This window comes from Saccoglossus kowalevskii, chromosome 14 (genome assembly GCF_978046115.1).
Source record: "Saccoglossus kowalevskii chromosome 14, keSacKowa6.1, whole genome shotgun sequence".
NCBI classification, from domain to species: domain Eukaryota; kingdom Metazoa; phylum Hemichordata; class Enteropneusta; family Harrimaniidae; genus Saccoglossus; species Saccoglossus kowalevskii.
The window spans coordinates 22051533-22072445 of NC_140654.1; the positions used below are offsets into that span (position 1 = coordinate 22051533).

General features: G+C 38.4%; 1 protein-coding gene across 6 annotated transcripts; it reads right to left on the reverse strand.

Annotated features, from left to right (window-relative positions):
• Nucleotides 1-8594: 8594 nt before the first annotated feature.
• On the reverse strand, nucleotides 8595-20885 carry LOC100368257 (uncharacterized). 6 transcript variants are annotated; one of them, XM_002731018.3, is made up of 6 exons: nucleotides 20284-20885; nucleotides 15870-16163; nucleotides 14534-14656; nucleotides 14266-14370; nucleotides 12370-13449; nucleotides 8595-11018 (listed from the first exon to the last, which is right to left on the reverse strand). In XM_002731018.3, the coding sequence occupies exons 1-6, from the start codon at nucleotides 20300-20302 to the stop codon at nucleotides 10336-10338; spliced, it is 2304 nt and encodes a 767-aa protein (XP_002731064.2). In that variant the 5' UTR covers nucleotides 20303-20885; the 3' UTR covers nucleotides 8595-10335. The 6 variants fall into 6 exon arrangements, with proteins under 6 accessions (XP_002731064.2, XP_085364161.1, XP_085364160.1 ...); XM_085508035.1 differs by lacking the exon at nucleotides 20284-20885 and adding an exon at nucleotides 17309-17637; XM_085508034.1 differs by lacking the exon at nucleotides 20284-20885 and adding an exon at nucleotides 17274-17637.
• Between the last annotated feature and the right edge of the window lie 28 nt (nucleotides 20886-20913).

Here is a 20913-nt window from a genome sequence, read left to right on the forward strand (position 1 = left end):
CGTCAAAATATCGTACATCGTGCCTTTTAAAATAAAAAGTCCCCTGCTTTAAAAACTATGCATAATTACTTCCGGATATTAAGTCCTCAGCTTTCCCGGTGTTTCACACAATTCCGGATATTAAGAAATTAAATTCTATGTGATTTCCTATACAAGCATCAACAGTATAACTGTCACCGTTCATCATACACTGAGCCATGCATTTCCCGTGAACGTAAATCCAAACGCCACAGTGGTGCGAGCAGTACTAAGTTGGACTTTCTGGACGTGGTGTCGTCGCAGTATATTAACCGAAAATGAATTTGTTGTATTGGCTGTTTCCATGTGACATTGACATTTGTGCATGCGTCATGAACTCAAACCAACACAGTTTCCCTTTCCATGGCGTAATATCTAGTTCAATTTGTTTGGCTTTATCAAATCACCTACCCTCAGAAATTTAATGAGTTATACAGTTATTGGCCTCGACTGAGGCCAATATCAAAAATTATTGCCCCATTGTTTCACTATGATTCTTAATGAGAAAAACAAGATATTGGGCGAGATAAAACCGTGGGTAAGCGCAAACTCTATGAGTTAAAATCAAAACTAGCCCCCAGTAGACAAACGCATTTAAAAATGTCATCCACTCTTTTATCCGTACAACAATCTAAGTGTCCCGGATTTTAAAACATCAACGACCAGTAATACACAAAATGACGTCAGAGGAAAGAAATAGACCGATTTTGACCCATAACGTTGATAACGTTGATAATTTTCAAGAATGCTGCTCATAAATTGCATGACCTTGTTTGTTATTTTCATGGCGAAATATTGTAGAAGTATATGATGTGTAAGATGCCGTATTAATTAAGAAATTGGGTCAATATTATCCAAAGATTGCTATAACAGTTCCATAGAAAACAATGTTATGCAAAGTCTCGTCACAAGAAAAAGGTGTATAATAATAAGGTTATCACGAGAATACCGCAATATATGGAATCAGGTGGTACAGGATCGCATCGACCGACCGACTGGTTTCCTCAGACTTTTTTGACGTCAATATTTTTATTTTGTATAGTATAGTATATTGTAAAATGAATAAATTATCGGCATTTTAACTCGGTGCCTTTCGCATTTGTCAAATTCGACGTTATGTTCACGGGTTGTGCTGGGCTATCTATTCAATTAGAATATTGCATTAAACATTCACCCCGCTCAAACGACCTAATGAGACCGTCTACAAAGAAAACTAAAAAGGTATCTATCAGCTCATCAGATTACACCAAGTCCATGTAATTGGTGTTATTACATTTCCCCATGAATACAACCGTTTCTTTTTCATAGTTACAACTTGTCGGAAATCCCATTAAAGCAAAACAACATGTGAGTGACGTTTTGATTCACTGCGTCACTCGAGTATGACAGTCGGTGTACTGTCATTGATGACAACCTTGTCAAACCATTAAGTAATTAACTAACCACGTGGACACTGTCAGGCCTTTGGTGGAATTCCGCGAATAATCATTATTTATAAGGAACGCCTTATTGAAATTCGATTAATGTCATTTTTGACAATTAATACAATTACGGGAGAATGTAAATATAAACACGTGACTGTCATAACCACCGATTACTGAATATTACTCGCAGTGAATATGTACTCAATCTTCGGAAATGTATGACAATTTGCTGTCATTTCAGGTGAAAAAAAATCTGAAAAAAATAATTCATCTCCCCGTGGTCTGTCTTTGTCAGTTACAGTAAAATCATTACAAGGCGCGATCTTTTTTTATTATGCACTGCGCACAGTAAATCGGCGATTTTAATGTTTTATTCAGATCTCAAGTATATGTACGACTACTATCTCATCATATCTCAACCTCCATACCTATTTTGTCCTAACTAGGCGACTGCAATGTGATACTGGAAATAATAAAAAAAGCAAAAAAAACAAGAAATATAGGTACAAAACAGCTGCAGTTCCCTGAGGCTTCAGATTCTGAATACGCCTGTTTCGATAACAGCTTCTAGCTTCCTTCAGGTGAGCTACAAACTAATAATAAATGAACCTTCAACGTAATAAAGTCATCAAATCTATATTCTATATGTTCTTCCACGTCGTTTATTCTTCACCGGTTTATATTTTAGTACTGTAACAAGTTAATGCGCCAAAAAGGTTTTGACGGGATTATTTCTCGCGTAATATTCTTGTCCGTGTACGTTATCACATCCGCCATTTTGTTTAACTTTGTTCTAATAAATATGGAATCCATATTTAGGTAGTTGTGCTCAATACCCTATAAAAAGTCCTCCAAATAAATTGTTATCGCAACCTGATTTTAAAGTTAAAGTGGGAGGGTCGTCACCTGCGCACGCGCGGGAATTGAGTCCCAAGCGATGATAACAATACACATTAAAAACGCAAAGGCTCATTGGTAGACGCTTGTTTGTAAACAATGACACACTATGACCACGCACCTGACGCATGCACAGGTGACGACACCCCGCTTTAAATATTTGATTTGACTGTGTTCCATCGCTATGATCATGCGCGTCGTTAACCTCGTAGGTCTATAATTTAAGGATGTACGTACACCAGAAATCCGCAAATAGCCTATGCTTTCTTTTTTTGATTTTACAAACGTAATTCATTCGATCGAATTCAGAAATATGCGGTTTGTACGGCTTTCAGTAGCCTTGATAGTATAGTTAGATTGCTTCCACTGCTAGGAGTACAACTGGGCGTCACCTTCGTGCAAGCCCCTATATCAAGACTTAACTTGACTAAACATTTTTATTACGGTGAAACTTGGATGTACTAAAGCTTTCAAATTTGCCAATTAATATAATAATATGATTTTTCTCGAAATATTTACATGCATGGTATCTCATATTTCCGCGGCGTTTGGACAAATTCGTCGTACCTAGTTGTTGGCAGAGAAGCGTATACAAGCCGAACTCATTATACAATACACAATAACATGTAATAGATGAAATAACAAGTAAACAGACTACTAATGTGTACCGTAAATCACGGATTAACTATTGTAGCACATTGTCGATTATTGTTTACCCATTTCATACACTGACGCTACTATTTATTTATTTATTTATTTATTTATTTATTTATTTATTTATTTATTTATTTATTTATTTATTTATTTATTTATTTATTTATTTATTTATTTATTTATTTATTTATTTATTTATTTATTTATTTATTTATTTATTTATTTATTTAAGTGTTGCATTTACCGTCGCACAAATTCATTATTACATGATGATATGTTACATTATTTACAGAACAATGTACCAAATATTCACAAATAAAGTTATTAATTCTGAATAAATATAAATACCATGGTAACGGAATTTAATTTATGCACATGACAGTGTGTAACTGGCGTTAGCTAGTACAGCCGACCTCTTAGGCACGCGCGCACTAGATTCAATACTGGCGGATATTGTTATTCCGAGGCCCGTTTTAAAATTATAATGGTATCCCTGGAGATTTTATCCTGGCGCCACGCAGAGCTTTCACCTGTGAACCTTCAACAACTTGAATGTGTTAACAAAAAGGCAATTGCAAGCTGGCAAATGGTTGTGCTAATACTTTAACCTCCTCCGTAACACACACTCGTAGTGTTGATGCATCCCCTTTCCCGCTTCAGTACCACTGTCAGGTTTTTCCGACCATCGAAACGACATGAAGATTCCAAACCTATACTCGGCTACGCAAAGGTTTGACATGTATGTATTTGTGTCTCCACGCTCGAACTGCGCAGTGTGCATAAATACACATGTACTACATACCACAGTCCTCTAGTCTCTCTCTTTCTCTTTCTCTCTCTCTCTCTACATATATATACTGCACATTGAATATTGTATTGAAAAAAAACGTCGCAGTGAAAAGACTAGTCGGCCGCGGTTTACACTGACGGATTTCAGCCCACTTTTCATTAACCGTCGTACGGCGCTGAACATTTCGCAGTCGAACCTTAACACTCATCCCTTAATGAATTGCTTGAAATATATTTATTTCTTAATACCGTTATTTGTTTGAGAACAAATAAAATAAAAACAAGTTATACTTACCAACTGCCGAGACCTTTGACATTAGACTTCGCATCATAATGACGGATGTTCTCAAAATGTCGAGTATCGAGATGTGGATACAGCAGAATGATAAAACACATATATTATAAGAGATTACTTCCTGGATATACGTCGTTTTAGTCGTACTAATGATACAGACATTTACACATGCCACTTAGCTTATGGTAGCCCGACCCGTACTTGCCCCAATCTTTCTTTTCAACGTGCATACGCGCACGCCTGGTGATAACACAACAACAGTTTGCGATAATAGAAAAACCGGACTATTTCGTCTTACATGAGTAGAAGACATATGTTTGAAGCTGGACTCCCGGGTTACGCGTTAAAACTATTCTTCATTTAAATAATATATAAATTGTGGGCTATTCCATTCTTAACCGGAGGTTGAAAGCCTGTTTTAAATATTAAAGCGGGCAGACCACGTGATCGAAATTACAAAGCCACTGGTGATTCATGAAAAGGTACACGCAATATCATGTAACGATTTTGATTCACGCAGCGTCAGTCGATTTAATCAACTGAAAATTCAGAAAACTGGAATGCTTTACATAATTTTTTCTACTCCATCATTTCCCGCTACAATGATTTATGTTATAAAACAGTTGTCTGACATGAAATATAGTCCGCATATCGGTAACAACTTCCATCTACGACATTAAAGAAATTGCCCGGGGATCTAATCTGATACGCACGGGACGCCATTAATCCGAAACACGGCACAGGAGCAAACACAGCTACGTTCAGTCAGCTTCTTATTTATTCATTTTCTTTTTAATAAATAATTTACAGTCAGACGATAAAATTAGGGGAATATAGAAACAAAAAAACCTCACCCCCATCTATTACTGGAGTGGTCTGATTACATTACTCAAATCACCTGTCCCGCTGAACGTTTGCATACATTTGTGACGTCACTCATTGTAAAGACTGGGTGCAAAGACGATTGTTTCAAGTTGTAAATCACAACAACCTGTCTAACAAGCAGCAGGTACGGGCAACGTTGACTGATTTGTTAATATTCTAAGTAAGTTGCTATTTCACCCAAAATAAATAATATAACATACTGTACACAAAGATTTGACAATGACAAATAATTGCATTGACTCATTTAAAACATTATTAAAATAGTCGGCTCCAGCTAAAACGTATACGAATCACCAGATTTCTTAGCGCTGGTCCCTCAGCATTGTCGGAGTGGGCGATATTTATATTCCGGACGCCTCAGCGCTGCCAGCTGCAACGCCGCCTTGGTTCCTACTATAGCAACATGTGCTCGGAGTAGATGCGATGTACACTGTATTTGACCCAACAGGGTAGCCACACGCAAAGTACTCCGTAACCACAAAACAATATTATAATTTGGTGAAATTTGGGTAAATTCTAGTGTTTGAGTTAGGTTATCGTCTTTATGCCCATGAATATTGCGTATATTGTTTGTCGCGTCCACCCTGTTTGCTATAGTGTGCTTGGATTTGAAACTTAGTGACCAATACACTGATTTCAAGTTCCCATTACTCAGTTCGGCAATGACGTCAGAGCACAATGTGTGGCACAATCGTTAGCTTCACGATATCCGCCCACAGCTGTTGACGGAGTGTACAAAGTTTATAATCTCCACTGTGGTAAGCATAAATCTGATAATAATCTCAATAATTTTGTTGATTTGTGTCAGTACATATATAACAGCTTCCACGAAACACCCTACTTTACTAGTAACGTGTGAATACCCGTCTGTGTCATAGAATTACGTTAGCCACGCGACCATTTAATTTCCCGTCGCGTTCTCACGTAACCTGCCACTCTTGTTTTTCAGTCACCGTTGGTGGCGCAGGCGAGTAAAGGTGGTTCTACGTTCAGCCCACAGTCCCTCTGTGGTTCAGCGATTGTCAGTTATACAAGGTACGAGCATACTGAGTAAATAATATATAGTATGAAGTTGACGATGGTGTGTGGAGGGGGCCGCAATATATATCTCACAGGCCCGTAGTTTGGGGGGGTTCGGGGGGTTCGGTCGAACCCCCTAAATTTTGGAAGTGAATAGATTTATGATCGTAGATTAGAACATAATAAAACAAACAGTATTAATTAAAATAATTATCGTTGTTTAAATCACTTGACTCCGTGATGTAACTATCAGAGTAATGTAATGAGTAATGCATAGTAATGAGCATGTAGGTGGCAACGAGCTTTAAATGTCAATCGTGAAGTTGTGCCGTCTCAGCTCAACAGCAGCCAACCAAAACAGGTTGTTATAAATAGGCATCTTTTATTCGGTTTTTCCGCGATGGTGTAATGAAGATCGCGTTCAAGCACCTGATGTTAAATATTAAAACAACATTGAAACAATAATGTAATAGTAGTCACTCTCTGAATGATGTGGTGGTCCTGAATAGGGCAGTTTGTCTTGTGTTAATGTTCGCTCAGTTAGTAAAGTGTGGGGATCGAACGAGATTGGCACGACAACACGACACTGTACTTTCCTAGTTTGGTTCATTAGTTTTGTATTCTTCAAGTTAATGATGGCATAAATACTGTTTTGTTCCAAGTGTATCAGCCAAATGTAGTCAACTTATTGTATTAGTATGTGTAGCCTGTGTTATTGGACAATAGTGTACAGCTACGGGTTGAACATATCATTAAAAAAATGCTGAAGATTTATCATCTTCTTGCAGCCAACAATTTAGCCCACAGTGTTTCTTCAGCACTGAAACTATGCGATGAATTATAAATTGCAAACATATTTTTTTACACGTTTTTTTAATGTCTCAGAAAATTTACTATATTTTTAGTGGGTTCATAAAAGGAGTTGTAGTCATTGAAGTCTATTGAGACCGCTGCTAAACTGCCAATGTATGCATATTATTTTACCGCCCTCAAAAAACAAATTTACAGTGAACCAAATATATTTACATACTGTAAGAAACTTGGTAGTATGCCAATGGTTAGTGCATTTAATTTGTTTGATGCAATCATTGTGCCAACTATTTCTTATGGTAGCGATATGGGGGTACGTAAATTCGGAAATCGAGAGGATACTAGTACAGATAACATTTTGCAGATATCTACCCGGTACTCAGCATTAATAGTTGTACAAACAATGTAGCGATGTTAGACAAATGTGGAGGCTGCCATTGTGCTGTGGTTATTTCAAGCGTTGTATCTCATATTGATTAAAACTACTGAAACCCCAAAACATGTTATATCATGCTTAAACGATTGGACAAGACCGGCATACTTGCTTGGGAAACCCACATAAAAATCTCCTGTTCAAATATGGTTTCGGCATTGTCTGGTTTGAAAAACAAGTTGGAGATACTGCAAATTTCTTAGGGATATTTACTCAAAGAATAAAAAAATAGTGACATGCCTGAATTTCACAATCATCCAGGCTGTGTACTTTTTGAAAAATCAAAGTAGCATTATAACCTGGGAGATTTATTGGAAAGCAATTATAGACTAAAATATATACTGACGAGTTTTCGCTGTTTTGGCCATAAACATAATGTTGAATTAGGCAGACACACAAAAATACAGTTAGATCTATAATTTTTTAGGTTTTGCAGTGATACGTTCGAAACGTAGCATGGTAGAAAACGAAATTCACTTTGTTTTTATATGTCCATTTTATAATGATCAAAGGGCTGATCTTTTGTCAATAACCCTATATGCAATTATGCAAATACTGACAGTCTGGGCTTACTTCGTCGCTACACAAACTGCCACACCTTATATCAAATAGCTCTATATCTTTTAAAAGTTTTCAAGCGACGAGATGAATATGAATTCAGCTTAACTTAGTGCCATATGTTTACATGGATGTTGTATTGTGTTTAAAACGTGCTATGCACTTTTCTACCCATTACATTTTGTACGATAGTCTGAGGCCCTGTACAGAAATAAAATTACATAATACAAAATTGACTAATACTAAAATGAATAATAGTAGACAGATTTCGACATGAAATCGTATCACTTTTATGTGCGCTAACATCTGCGAGGACCGAAAAACTCGTAAGTAGCCTTCTACCTTAAAATACTTAGACAATAATGCTAAGATAAGTACAGTCTCTTTTGTGTACAACATTTTGCCGTAGTGGATCAATGGTGTGGATGTGTTTGTCTGTAGGTGGGGAATGGCTCAGTACCCCTACTTTAAAATGGTAAAACAGTTCAAAGACGTTATGTGAAATATCTTACCAACGTAACCCAAAGTAAACCAATTGAATTTAAAACCGATAATATGAAAATGTCTGTAACAGAGCGCAAAAACACTTTTTGAATATTATAAAATTCACACATTTCACATCAAAAATATAATTGTTGTTTTCGAACCCCCTATTCAAAAGTGCTGGCTACGGGCCTGTCTCAATTGATGCCAATATCCTATAGCCATAGTTCCTCATACTAAGTGAGTTGCATACGAAATGTCGTCGCCGAGGAGAAAACTATGATGTAATCAAAACATTAATACAAATGCTCAAAACCTTGCAAGACTATTCATAATTGTGTGCGTATCTTTATTAGCTTTACATCCCACATTATATCCATACTTCAAAACACGTATATACACCTTGAAAGTAGTTCGCATCAATATTACATACGTTGTATGGTTTTGAGTTACACAAGTCGAGACGCAAATATATTCTCCGCGCAAACACACAAAGATCTAGATCAAATTGCCTTCATCGTCTAAACGTAATAATGAGACGGCACAGCGACCAGTATCATGTCCACGGAGAACTGTCTGGTCGAGCATATTTATTAACAAAATTCGGTTCCTTCTAACTTAAGTACACTTTATTCATTTACATCAAAGGATATGACTAAAAATATATTATTAAAAACAGTTTCTACTCGATTAACTTCAATATAAATCTTGAATCACCCCACTTCCCAAGTGTATATATTTCATTCTGTGCGTGTCTCAGCAACTTGATACAGTAATTGTGCGCTGAATTCGAGTCCCATCACAATTACACAGATGTTAGAAATACAACCAAATTCATTCTCGTTTATTTATATATAATGAAAAGTGTATCCCCCAGACATGCGCAGTACTGAGATGGGATTTATAATACTAGTATTGAAAGCAATACATACGTCACACAGCGCGCGTTCGAACTTCAGGTATTGTACATTGAACGCGACAAGGTGCGACGACCGTGACGCGTTAAACAAAAATGTAGATTTTGTTATTTGAAAAGTTGTCATCTTGTTATTGTTAACGCGAAGGGGGTCGTCACTTGCGCACGCACGACAATTGATTCCCAAGCAACGATAACTACGCACGCTAAAACGCAAAGGCTCATGGGTAGACGCTTGTTTGTAAACAACGACACGTTATGGCTGTCCGACGCATGCGCAGATGACTCTCCCGCTTTAAATAGTCGGCGTATATTCTGTATATTTTGAACATTGTACACAAAGTAACAAATTAAATATGTAATGGCGAACCTCATATAACTATTATATACTCGTCCAGACTGCACATCGAAGACCGAAGTACCATCTTTGAAGCCATTCGTAATTTCGGAAGTATAATTTTTTCGAGCCTGTTTTCTGTAAACAAAACGATATAATTTACATCTATACGTAGCTCTTTGGTCCATATTGAACACGACGCGTTGCGAAAAACACCACCTTTCAAATAGTATTAGTAATATACCCAGTGCATAGTATATAGTTTCAAATTTCCGTGTATTCTGATAAATATCTAATATAATATCATATTTGGTTAACACGATTAATATGAAATATTTACAATGTATATCATGCGTCTTTCTATGTATATACAAAGGTAAAACAATTCTAATTTAAAACATGATTCTAGTATTTCGTAGATTTTAAAATGTCTGATAAGGTAGCACGGCACACTGCATGTAATAAGTATTATGTAATTATGGCTGTTGTGTTGTATGTATGCAGAAATGGTCAGCTCAAATTTCAGTGTATGTATTACAATATTTGCCTTATGCAGACTGAGCAATGTGGTAACTCCACAAGACTGAGCAGACAACCACGTTGACACGCAATAGTGTCTTTGTTTGATTTATGTATTCAATGAGTGCATCATTGTTATATCCACAATATGGAATGTAAGGTGTTCCGAACATCGGCATTATGGTACACGGTTTCCCGCAATGTCATGACGAATATCCTGAAACCGTATCGATAGTTTCCTCGCGCGCAGAAAAATGTCGATCACGCAAATTCGCTGCTAAGAATAACAACGGCGGTCTAGGCAAATTCAAGGTACGTGCCCATGGGCGCGTCAATACTCTGGGCAACGTCGATAACATGCTGCACGAGGCAGGAAACACCGCCATAGCAACGAACCTGAAATGGTTTCAAATTCAGCTTAATGCTCTCATGTGTAAGGTCTGAGAAATCGTGTCCATCCGAGAGAAGCCTGTCCCATTTCTGTAGTGTTTTCTCCATTTCTTCTTTGATCCGTACTTGGTTCGGCCCTTCCGTTTTACCGGTTCTTGACATTTTCTTCCAAATGCTCATATCGAATTGCTTACGAATGACTTTTAGTTCGTTGATGATGTTTAAAAACTCTTCAATGAACTGTACATTTAATAAACTATCATCAAATGACGAAATTTTCCTCTCTGTATTGACCGACGCTCTCTTCGCTCTCGCACTTTTATTATTCACGATAGCCAACGCTGGGGGCGTCTTACTCACAGTTCGCGATTTTTCCAAGGCTTTCTTTGCATACATCTCTACCTCGCCAAGGCTGTGTATTTTCGACACCTTCACGGGTTTGACTGATTTCAACGCTTGGATGAATCTCTGTAGTTCTAATTCGAAATACGAATACGCGTTTCTCGTGTCGTCCAATGACTTTCGTATTTGCGTTCTTGCCGCCTCCAATTCCATCTTAGTAACCACGTGACTTTCGTTATCTGGGCCACCTGCAATGTGGATAAGAAGAAATATGACATTCTACATGTGATTTAAAATGCGACAAGTCAAAAGTATTATATTTTGTCTGATATAGGTGTGGTCAAAGTTTTATTGTCTAAAATGGGAGGGTTAAAACATTATTTTGGCTAATAATTAGATATTGCCTAAAATGGGAGGAATCGAACTACAATAATTTGTATAAATCGGAGGGATCAAATTTAATATTTTTCCTGAAATAGAAGGGTCAAATGTATTATACGTTGTCTGAATCGATGGGGTCAATGATATTTTGTCACAAATGGGAGGGATAAAAATATTACTTTTTGTATAAAAAAAAGGATGAGTCAACATATAATACGATTACACTACTATAACAAATTACGCATCCTCCACAGAATCGTAATCTGGTTTTGTCTGGTTTATATAGCAGATGCAATAACATATTAGGATGTTGTCAGAATACCTTTCAGTTGCCAGGCAACCGTGCATTGTTATATATGCTATATGCACACACTGCCTGAATGTTATAGTATTTACACCACAGTACGTGGCAACACATTGGGAATTAGATAGCGTGCGTAATCAGTTGAAAATTCACACCTCGCATTTTAAGCGCGATTTGACAATAACTTAAACGTCAGTTTGCATGGAAGCGGATGTCCTCACGCGGTTGTGATTTTAATTCAATCTATTCAACCTAAAACTCGACTAAACACTATAAGTTTATCGACACGCACCAAATAGTAATACGAGGTGATCAGCAACATATACACCGTATCGTTTTCCAAAAATACACAAGCCGCGTTTTTGTTTTTCAATGAGCCAAATGACCTTTATGGAAACTTAAAACGGGAGGGTCGTCACCTGCGCACGCGCGGGATTTGAGTCCCAAGCGATATTAGCAACCATGGTAACAACATATGCCGCTAACAACGCAAAGACTCATGGGTAGACCCTTGTTTGTAGGCGATGACACGCTATGGCCACCTGACGCATGCGTAGGTGACGACTCCCCCGCTTTAAACCAGCTGAGTCAACATACAGTGATATGTCGTGTGATATGTTGCATGGCATATGGTACATTTCCCAATAGTTTATGCGCTGTTTATACATGCATAAAATGAACATTTTAACGTATTACATATAATTAAATTAAATGGGCAAAAAAAAAAAAAAAAAAAAAAAAAAAAAAAACGCTGATCAGAGACAGTGTACAACTTACGTGTATATCAAACGAAAGCGTGAGGGCGTACTCGAATTGATTCGTTGTCAGTATAAACACGTTTTATTGTAAACTAAATATATAATCGGCTTTCTATACCTAGGGAAGAAATATAACTCATATTAACTTTGTCCTACCTTCCTGCATCATCATTGAAATCCGTCTTCCTACTTCTTTTGCATCGTTGACCGTAGTTGGTCTTTTTCTCCTCATCAGTGTTCTTATAGTTTCCTCTTTCGATGCATGAACGCGGGGATAGTCTAGTATTTCTGGTGATGGATTTGGCACCTTTGGGGGCGCTATATCATCGTGAAGTGACGATATCAAATTTTTTCCCGGCGCTGTTCTTGGCTTTCTCCTCTTTCGAATGTCTTTCAGCTGTTTTATTTTCAGAGCGGCGACGGGTCCCGGTTTTCCGGCTATTTCGTCATCTTCTAAAGACGTTGTAAGGTTCCTTACACATTCGTCGTAATCCGCATCGGTGATGGTGGTTCTCAGCGTGATTTGAACAGCGCCCGCTATTCTCAAGGTGGTTGGATTGACAAGTACGTTCTGAAACATCGCGTTGAGACGCCCGTCAATGTACTCCGACCAGAATATTTTCAGCGATGAGAAATCTTTGCAAGCGAGGCGAAAATATAAACACTTTCGCCTGACGTCGTCGATGAAGACGCCCTTGATGCGTTCTAATTGGTCTACGGCTTTGTTTACGTCATCCATATCGTGAATCAAATGGGTAAAGTATGGCTCCGAAATATTGGCCAGCAAACGGGTGAAAGGATCCGTCCGATCTGAGACATACGAGCCGACATGCGAGTTAGAACCAGCAATGGATTTATCCCCGCTGTGATATCCACTGACGGGCCTGTCGTCCAATTTTGACCCCGATGAAGGGGACGCCGCGTTAAGAATTTTAGCGATTTCAGAACACATGTCATCGTCTTCGTCATAAGGAAAGTCGGTCTGGCATTCTTGATTTTTGTAAAGTACAGTGTCGTTTTCAGTTTGGTCGTTTTGTTCTCTATCTCGGATATCGACACTGTCTGTCACGTGTTCACTATGCATTGACACTTCCTCTGGTTTGTCATTTTCAAAGGCATCGTTGGCAGTTGTTATTAAACACTCGCTCTCCGCCGGTGTCTCTGGCTTTATCAACTTTTCCAGAAGAGGTTTTGCAGGTATTGCGTCGGTTATGTCGACGGTCACTCCAAGGAATCCTAGAAATAAAGCGATAGTGTTGAGTAACCTAACCATTTGTCGGAGAATTCACACTGCTATAGTACTTCAATAAATAGTTCTGTGGTCAAATTCACCTCGTATTATAGTACGTCAGTTTTTCGTCTCACTGCACTTGAATATGCCAGATGCATTCATTCAAAGCAGGGGGGTCGTCACCTGCGCACGCGCGGAATTGAGTCCCAAGCGACGATAACAACACACGCTAAAACGCAAAGGGTCATGTGTAAACTATTTGTAAACAATGACACGCTATGGTCATCTGACGCATGCGCAGGTGACGACGCCCCCGCTTTAACACAATGTTAGCAAACCATCACCCTTTGATTAAAGAATCAAATCTGTGTGCAATATCTGATATTACCACATTCATAAATACATTCCTACAAATCAGTGTATTTTTTGTACATAACTGTCTAGTTTATCTATTATGGCGTCAAAATATGGGAATGAACTCCAATAGTTATTGTACTAAACGCAACAAAAACATCAGGTTCTTGACCGTTATGATATCGTTCAAAAAGTTTGCCAGGATAACCAGCCATCTTTGATGTGTTAGCTGCCCCTTGCAAGGGTAATGGCTATGCGTGATGCAGCGTCACGATCGTCACGCAGCATGACGATTGAATGTCATGTAAACAAACAAACAACACAACGCGTTGTATGAGTGCATCGTATGGGACCCACATCGAGTACGATATATCGTGTATTTTGCCAAGTTCTGTGTAACCGAGACACTAACACGAATGGAAAAACAAATGACTCATTGAAGCTATAATATTCCCCAGTATATGTACCTGTTCGAGCTGGTTTCCCTGTTGTGGCTCTGTGCCATCGGTTCAATTTCTTTCTTATAGGTTGACGTGCCGTCCGGCATCTCCACGATCGAGGTGTATACGATACTGCCGATTGAAACATAAAAAAATAAATTAAATTAAATTACAGCAATTCTATATCTATTTTTAATAATTCATTTGTATTAGATTCACAATTTGTGAAACAATAGTGAAAAAATCATATATAAACAAGAACATAATATAAAAACTTTTTTTTTTTTTTACTCACCTTTCCGTATGGGTATGTCTCTCATTTGCATTGATACTGCAGATCCTCTTACGTGTACAAGATTGGATAACGGATCTGAGGGATCTTTTAGTGTCCTGCGCGGCCTTTGGCTCGTCACTAAACCTGTAAATAGTAAACAACGATATAAACATTACATATGACGTCACTCGCTTCCGTCGTTGACACAATGAACTGTTTATGATGAGTCATTTCTCAAAAGTGTTGTTTTCGCTGTCGTGGTATTTGGCATGGCAGAACCAACTAGAAATATTTGTAGCAGTAATTAAGTGGTTTTGTTTCATTTATTGTATTTGCCGCTCTCCCGTGAAACGTCGATATATGCTTGTGTGTAAAGTAGAGCTATCGTAGCACGAAGCAATAATAACACATGTATTGAATTTGACGTTTACAGATTGACGTGCTTGAGTTTTTTGTTTGTTAATTCAATTAAGTTATATTTATTTTTTGAAAAAAAAGGACAGTGTAAGCTGTAATATATTTTATAATTGACATTATGAATTAAAGGCCTAGATCGTTTTCTAGATTAAATCCGGTAAAATCGAATTTTAAGATTGGAAATTCAATGGTAGATAAATCCTGAGTACGTACAACAGAAATATGCAGATTGTTATGTCACCAGACCGTACGTAATACAAAGACGTTTTATTTACCACCAACACTTTGATGCGAACTCTTGCACATTTTCAGGCACTTTTCCATAATTTCGCAATTCCATTTGAACCAAATAGACATGGAAAACAAACATAAGGAAATGTACTGATGAAGAACGGAATGTAGAAACCGTTCTGATGTTCTTTTAACGTGCATTTACAGCAATACTGAACAACGTACAGTTAACTTGGCATATGAATCTTTTTGATAGACATAATTGCCATGACACTTAGATTGGCAACCAACGGCTAACTTTAATACCAGACGTTTACGGCGTCCCTACTGAGCTGCGCCTTTTATATGTTTCGCATATTTTATTTTTATTTTTATTCACTCATATTAAATTAATTTTCAACACGACAAATGTATACTATTTTACTAATATTAGCACATGTGGGTCAAGAAACACACCAGCAACCTGTACACCGATAAGTAACTGCGCCGTTTTTTGCAGTAGTTATAACACTGCAGGTAAATTAACACCCTATAAACGTCACACACCGAAGTTTTTGTATTATACGAATATCCACGCGGCGTTAATCAGTACATTTTGATCGAAGCTAACAAGAATCTCGACTCAATTGTCAATTCTAACATTGATGGTAATGGCTCGGCAAAACAATCTCGACAAGATTCATGAAAAAACATCACATAAACCACCTACCCATTCTCTGTTTTTGTAATTTGGCCAGCTTCTCTTCATCCGTATCCAAGCAACCATTTTTAATATCCTCTGCCAACTTGTCGAGAGCTTGAATGAGGACCTCCATATTGGCTTGATCTGGATATAAGTGTTTCCATAGCGACAGCATTTCATATTTCTGCCTACATAGATCACATGGGTATAGTTTTGTAATGTCCTCCACGTGGTACTCTTTGAGCCCTAGAATGATGGCCAGTTGGTGCCATTCTCGCCGCTTCAACTCTGACGAGACGCGTCGTAAAACCGAGTCGAAATCTGCAAACAAATACACTGAAATATGAGTTTAGCTACGTTTTGCGCACTTGCACACACACGCTGCGTGACGACTACCGCCTTTTTAAATAAACTGATCAATTTCGCACTAGTTAAAACCAAGGATATTTCTGTCGCGTATTTTCAAGACGAAACAGTCTAACAGGTATAATTCAATATTCCAGTATTTAAGAACAAAGTCAGTTACGTCACGGTCACAGTAATCCTACACTTCTTGTCCCTTTACGCATTATACACGCAAACTTAAAATAACCTTCAAGTGCAAGGTCGTCGCGCAGCGCGTTTTCGAATTACGCGTACACACACAATGTATTTTACAATTGCTGTAGGCATCGCCATGGAACCCGTATCGAATACGACGCTGTGTGACACCCATCGCCCTTTAAGACAAAACATAATTTGATTTACCGGGCACAATAAATTTGAATTTACGCAATAACATATCCAAGCAATATTGTTATGGTCGTTGATTGATAGGATTGACATTCGATCGATACATATGTTAATACTCCCTAATTCATATTTTTAGATAAATACAAGTGACTGGACCAAAGCATACCAGTTGAAAATATTGAAGACAACGCGGTCAGTTGTACATGATAGAGTTAGGTTACTATGTTCGCTCGCCGCCGGAAAGCATTGTAGCACTCACGGCGGCTGCGATTCCAAATCACGTACAACACCAACCCACATCTTTACACCAGCATTTTCACACACGGATTAGGACATCTCACAAATCATCTTTTGTCCAATGTCTCTGGTATAATATAGCTCATTAACTGCGCGCAATGGAATACAAAAAGCTGAGCATATTTTTGCTCCGTGGTGAGACTGTTGAATCGACGCAAACACACGATCCATGGTAAAATCAGCGGGAACCATATTGCCGCGAGAATTCGGGAACACATACGATAACCCGTCAGCACCGATTACTTCACTTCGTGACAGCCGACCACCGTCAATATAATATTATATACTGTATCAGTCTGGACAATGTGAGTATGTGTTATCGCGGCATTGGGCCGGAGCATCTAAAGTAGACGGGCAAGAAACCGACGCTACAAATAAATTATGTATTTACGTCATATTTACCAAATTTCCCATCACCATTACAAAATTCCACCAACCTCTCCGTGTCATCACCCGGCGAGGAAATCCCCTCGTCTTGACTGTCAGTCGGTCGGGGAATAACGCTCCAACCCGCACATACTCGCGACATTTATACAGCTTTGTGTTCTAGAATGTACTTAACTGATAAAATATTAAAGCTTTGGTCAGTTAGTATATTCGTCAACATAATGGGGTCAGTACAGCGTATCCGACATGTACTATGGATTACGTCGCTAGCTGTGTTGGAGCTATACGACGACGGCCAACTCACGATTGCGTTATTAAATCCGATCTGACAGCCTTTCCTATTAGTTGCATCACTATATTTGTAATGTGCGTGGTTTGCTTGCATGTGTCAGACTGCGGAACGATCTGTTCCGTTTCAACTTGAGTTTCAACCACGGCGCATGCGCAATTCGACGCTAGTAAAGGCGGTAACCACTAATTTTTTACGAGCCGTAGCTACTAGTATGTAATATTTGCAGACGTCTCCACATTAAATTATAGATATACAATCCATAAATACGATTGAGTTATATTTGTGATTTGACCTTTTCCGACATCAGGTGAATATAGAAAATAGGCAATACTGTAGCGCCTGCAGCGGCAGTTAAAATACATCAAATACATTTCGAGTATTTTTTTAGTGTTAAAAATGCCAATCCAATTATTAATGTACCGCGAAGTAAAACAATATTGATTTGTCGTACTCAAAATATTGACGAATTACTATTTCTGATTATTGGTATGTACATGCGCATGGAATTAATAGTACGTACCAATATTTGTTTGTTTCAGCTCAAATTAATTTTAATTTGACGTAAACTCATGTCACAACAGTGTGAATATAAGCATATAGAACATATAGTCAAAGCTTCCCACGTTTAGCTATTTAATTTGATAATTCATAGTCTCCGAAAGGACACGTACTCAAATGAATGGTGAAGAGCTTAGAATTGGGCGGGGTGGGGATTTCGTTTTTCAACAAAGACAGTTATGATTGGAATTCACGGTACAATGAAGCGAATATAATAGATTTATAAATATTCTCTAAAATCCATGTCCGATACGACTAAATGTGTTTAATGGGGGTATACCATTTTACGTATTTTTTTAAAAACAAGATCGAATGTTACGTGTACTCGAATGTTGTTTGTCTATTTCTATAAGAGCTTTGAACCAGAGAAATTAGAAGACAACAAATTAACAGAAAACCAATAATAGAAAAACCGAACTCCGGGTGCCGCATATAACAGGAGTCGGCCCAGTCTGGCAGTTCTCCTTCGCCAGTTAATGATTGCAATTTCAAATTGCTATGTTACCGTATACTGTTTATCACCGTGACGTCATTACTTGCTTTTTATATTTCAGAGTTGAGACACGGGTTTATAACTTCTGCACATACGTTTGAAATGTAACACACAATTGCGGTGTTTTTTTTCCCTTTTTCGTTTTTTCAATAGGTTAGCTATAAATTCAAATACGTGATCTGGTTGCACACCTTAAAGTATGACACGAATTTAACCGTTTTTATTATTTTTTGTCGTGAGATGGTAACGCACGCGTAGTTATTCGTGTTTTTTTATAAAGTTGTATGATATCGTATTTGTTGTTTTCTGCTTCATTAGTCTCGCTGAACGGATTTATTCATCCGACCCGCGTTCGTGCCACCTCGGGAGTTGAATCCTGACACACCTTTGAACGTTGCCTGATAAGGTCTACACAAAGTGCACAGTGTTACCATGGTAATCTATACAACACGTAACACGTATGGAAACGACCAATGCTTGCTATGTACCACTAATGAATACGTAGACCCCAGTCGCCACACAACGATGTACAAGTCATGCGCGTTAGAAGCATTGAGTGTTCAGCGCTTTTTGCAACTTGAACTAACAAATTTGAATTCATCAACAACGAAACTATTCCGCTTTCTGCCCAAGACCTTCACATTCAATTTGAATTCTAAAGGTTCATAAGAATTTTAATAAATTTACTGACGACGCACACACTGTCCGATTTCACAAGCAAATTCACTCGCTAGTCAATCACAAACAAAAGCTATTTCTCGTGAACCGAAGACGACCTTTGTATCGCGAGTCAATTTGTCAGCCTGCATGACAGTCACCGGCGTATGCATTTGCCTCAGGGCAATAAATAAATGTAGTTAGTTAATTAGATAGTGCGTGACGTCTACTTTGAGATTACGATAGCTTATGTTCTGCACTCACGGACCATGACCAACCAAACTATATTATAGTCTGAGTTTGTACGTGAACATCGGAAAAGTCTAACATTTAGTTACTATTAGTTATCTCAGTCTCGCTTCTTCTGTAAATAACACCGATTTCTTCTAATGCATTTACAGGTGTGTAGTCGTCAATGCCCCAGATGTTGCGTCATTTTTTTTTTGTTCTTGAAGTTTTGAAACAGCCCGATCAAGAGGCCGTGTGTATATCATTTCACGCCATCGTTGCACACCTCTTTCGTGGACTTCTTCGGTGTGCAACTGGGACAGTGTTAAAGGGGTTATATTATTTAATTTCTACAGTCTTGCCATGCTTTATTGCCGCCCCATAACAGGGATCACTTTGCCATTATAATAATCGATCTCCGCGCTCCAAATGACGTCCAAATTACCCCCCCCCCCTCCACTCTTGAAAGGGTTAGACTAAACTCCGCCCGGCTTTCTTTTTGTGGAAATCAACAGATATCAGAAATGGTCATTACATTATAATTCTATCGTTAGACAATGATGCGATGTCGTCAATTCAGATATGCCCTAAGGCGTACGACTAAAGTTCGGAGATCAAGACACTATGAGAGTGGTACCCAAGACGTTGTCAACAAATGACGATCTTTGCAAACACTTCTCAGAGACCACGAAGAAAACAAACATTTCCATGGATGCTTCAGCAGCGTATCAGATCGTTTTGAATTCCAAAAATAAACGATTAAACGGCACCGTGACGGCTTATATTTGAAGACTTACCTTGTTGTTCCATCGCCATGTTGTCCTACCTACTCTGCGTGCGAAACGAGAAACTTGAAACTGTTGCCGCAACCAGCGTAACCGACACGACAGTAGGTTTATTGAAATCCATGAAAACCGATAGAAGTCTGTTACGTACACCTGACAGACGTCTTTTCCAAACCTGTAGTCATTTTTATGAATAGAACGATCGTCTGACTCGTATCTTTAACGACCGTAGCTATTATGAGTAAACCATACAATGCATTGTTCTGATTTAACCTGATATACTGGATACGGGGATCTCGTTTCCAAAGACACCGGCGTCGACAATAAAATCTCCGCTAAGTTGCCAAAGACAACACGTTAGCTACACGACATTTTCTCTTCCTTTGTTCGGAACGCCCTTTTTTCGGATCGGGTTGAAACGTAAGTTTCTACCGATACCAAGTCGGCCCATCAGCATTTGTGACTTGCTGACCTTGCATAATTCCCGAGACGTGGCACCATGATCCCCTCTGGTATACTACTATTGGCATGCAAACAACAGGTCCTTATTTCTTTCGAAAGCAAGATTTTGACAGATCGTTGGCTGTTGCGAATTCGTAAAACCGCACCTTTTTATAATACCCGGATGTAGCCGACTTTTTC

Coding starts and splice junctions, on each gene's coding strand:
- LOC100368257 (XM_085508034.1), bottom strand. CDS start 17,400: ATGTCGCGAGTATGTGCGGGTTGGAGCGTTATTCCCCGACCGACTGAC. Junction 14,657..15,869: donor ATTACAAAAACAGAGAATGG/GTAGGTGGTTTA, acceptor TACTATTTACAG/GTTTAGTGACGAGCCAAAGG. Junction 11,019..12,369: donor TTCAATGATGATGCAGGAAG/GTAGGACAAAGT, acceptor TCCACATTGCAG/GTGGCCCAGATAACGAAAGT.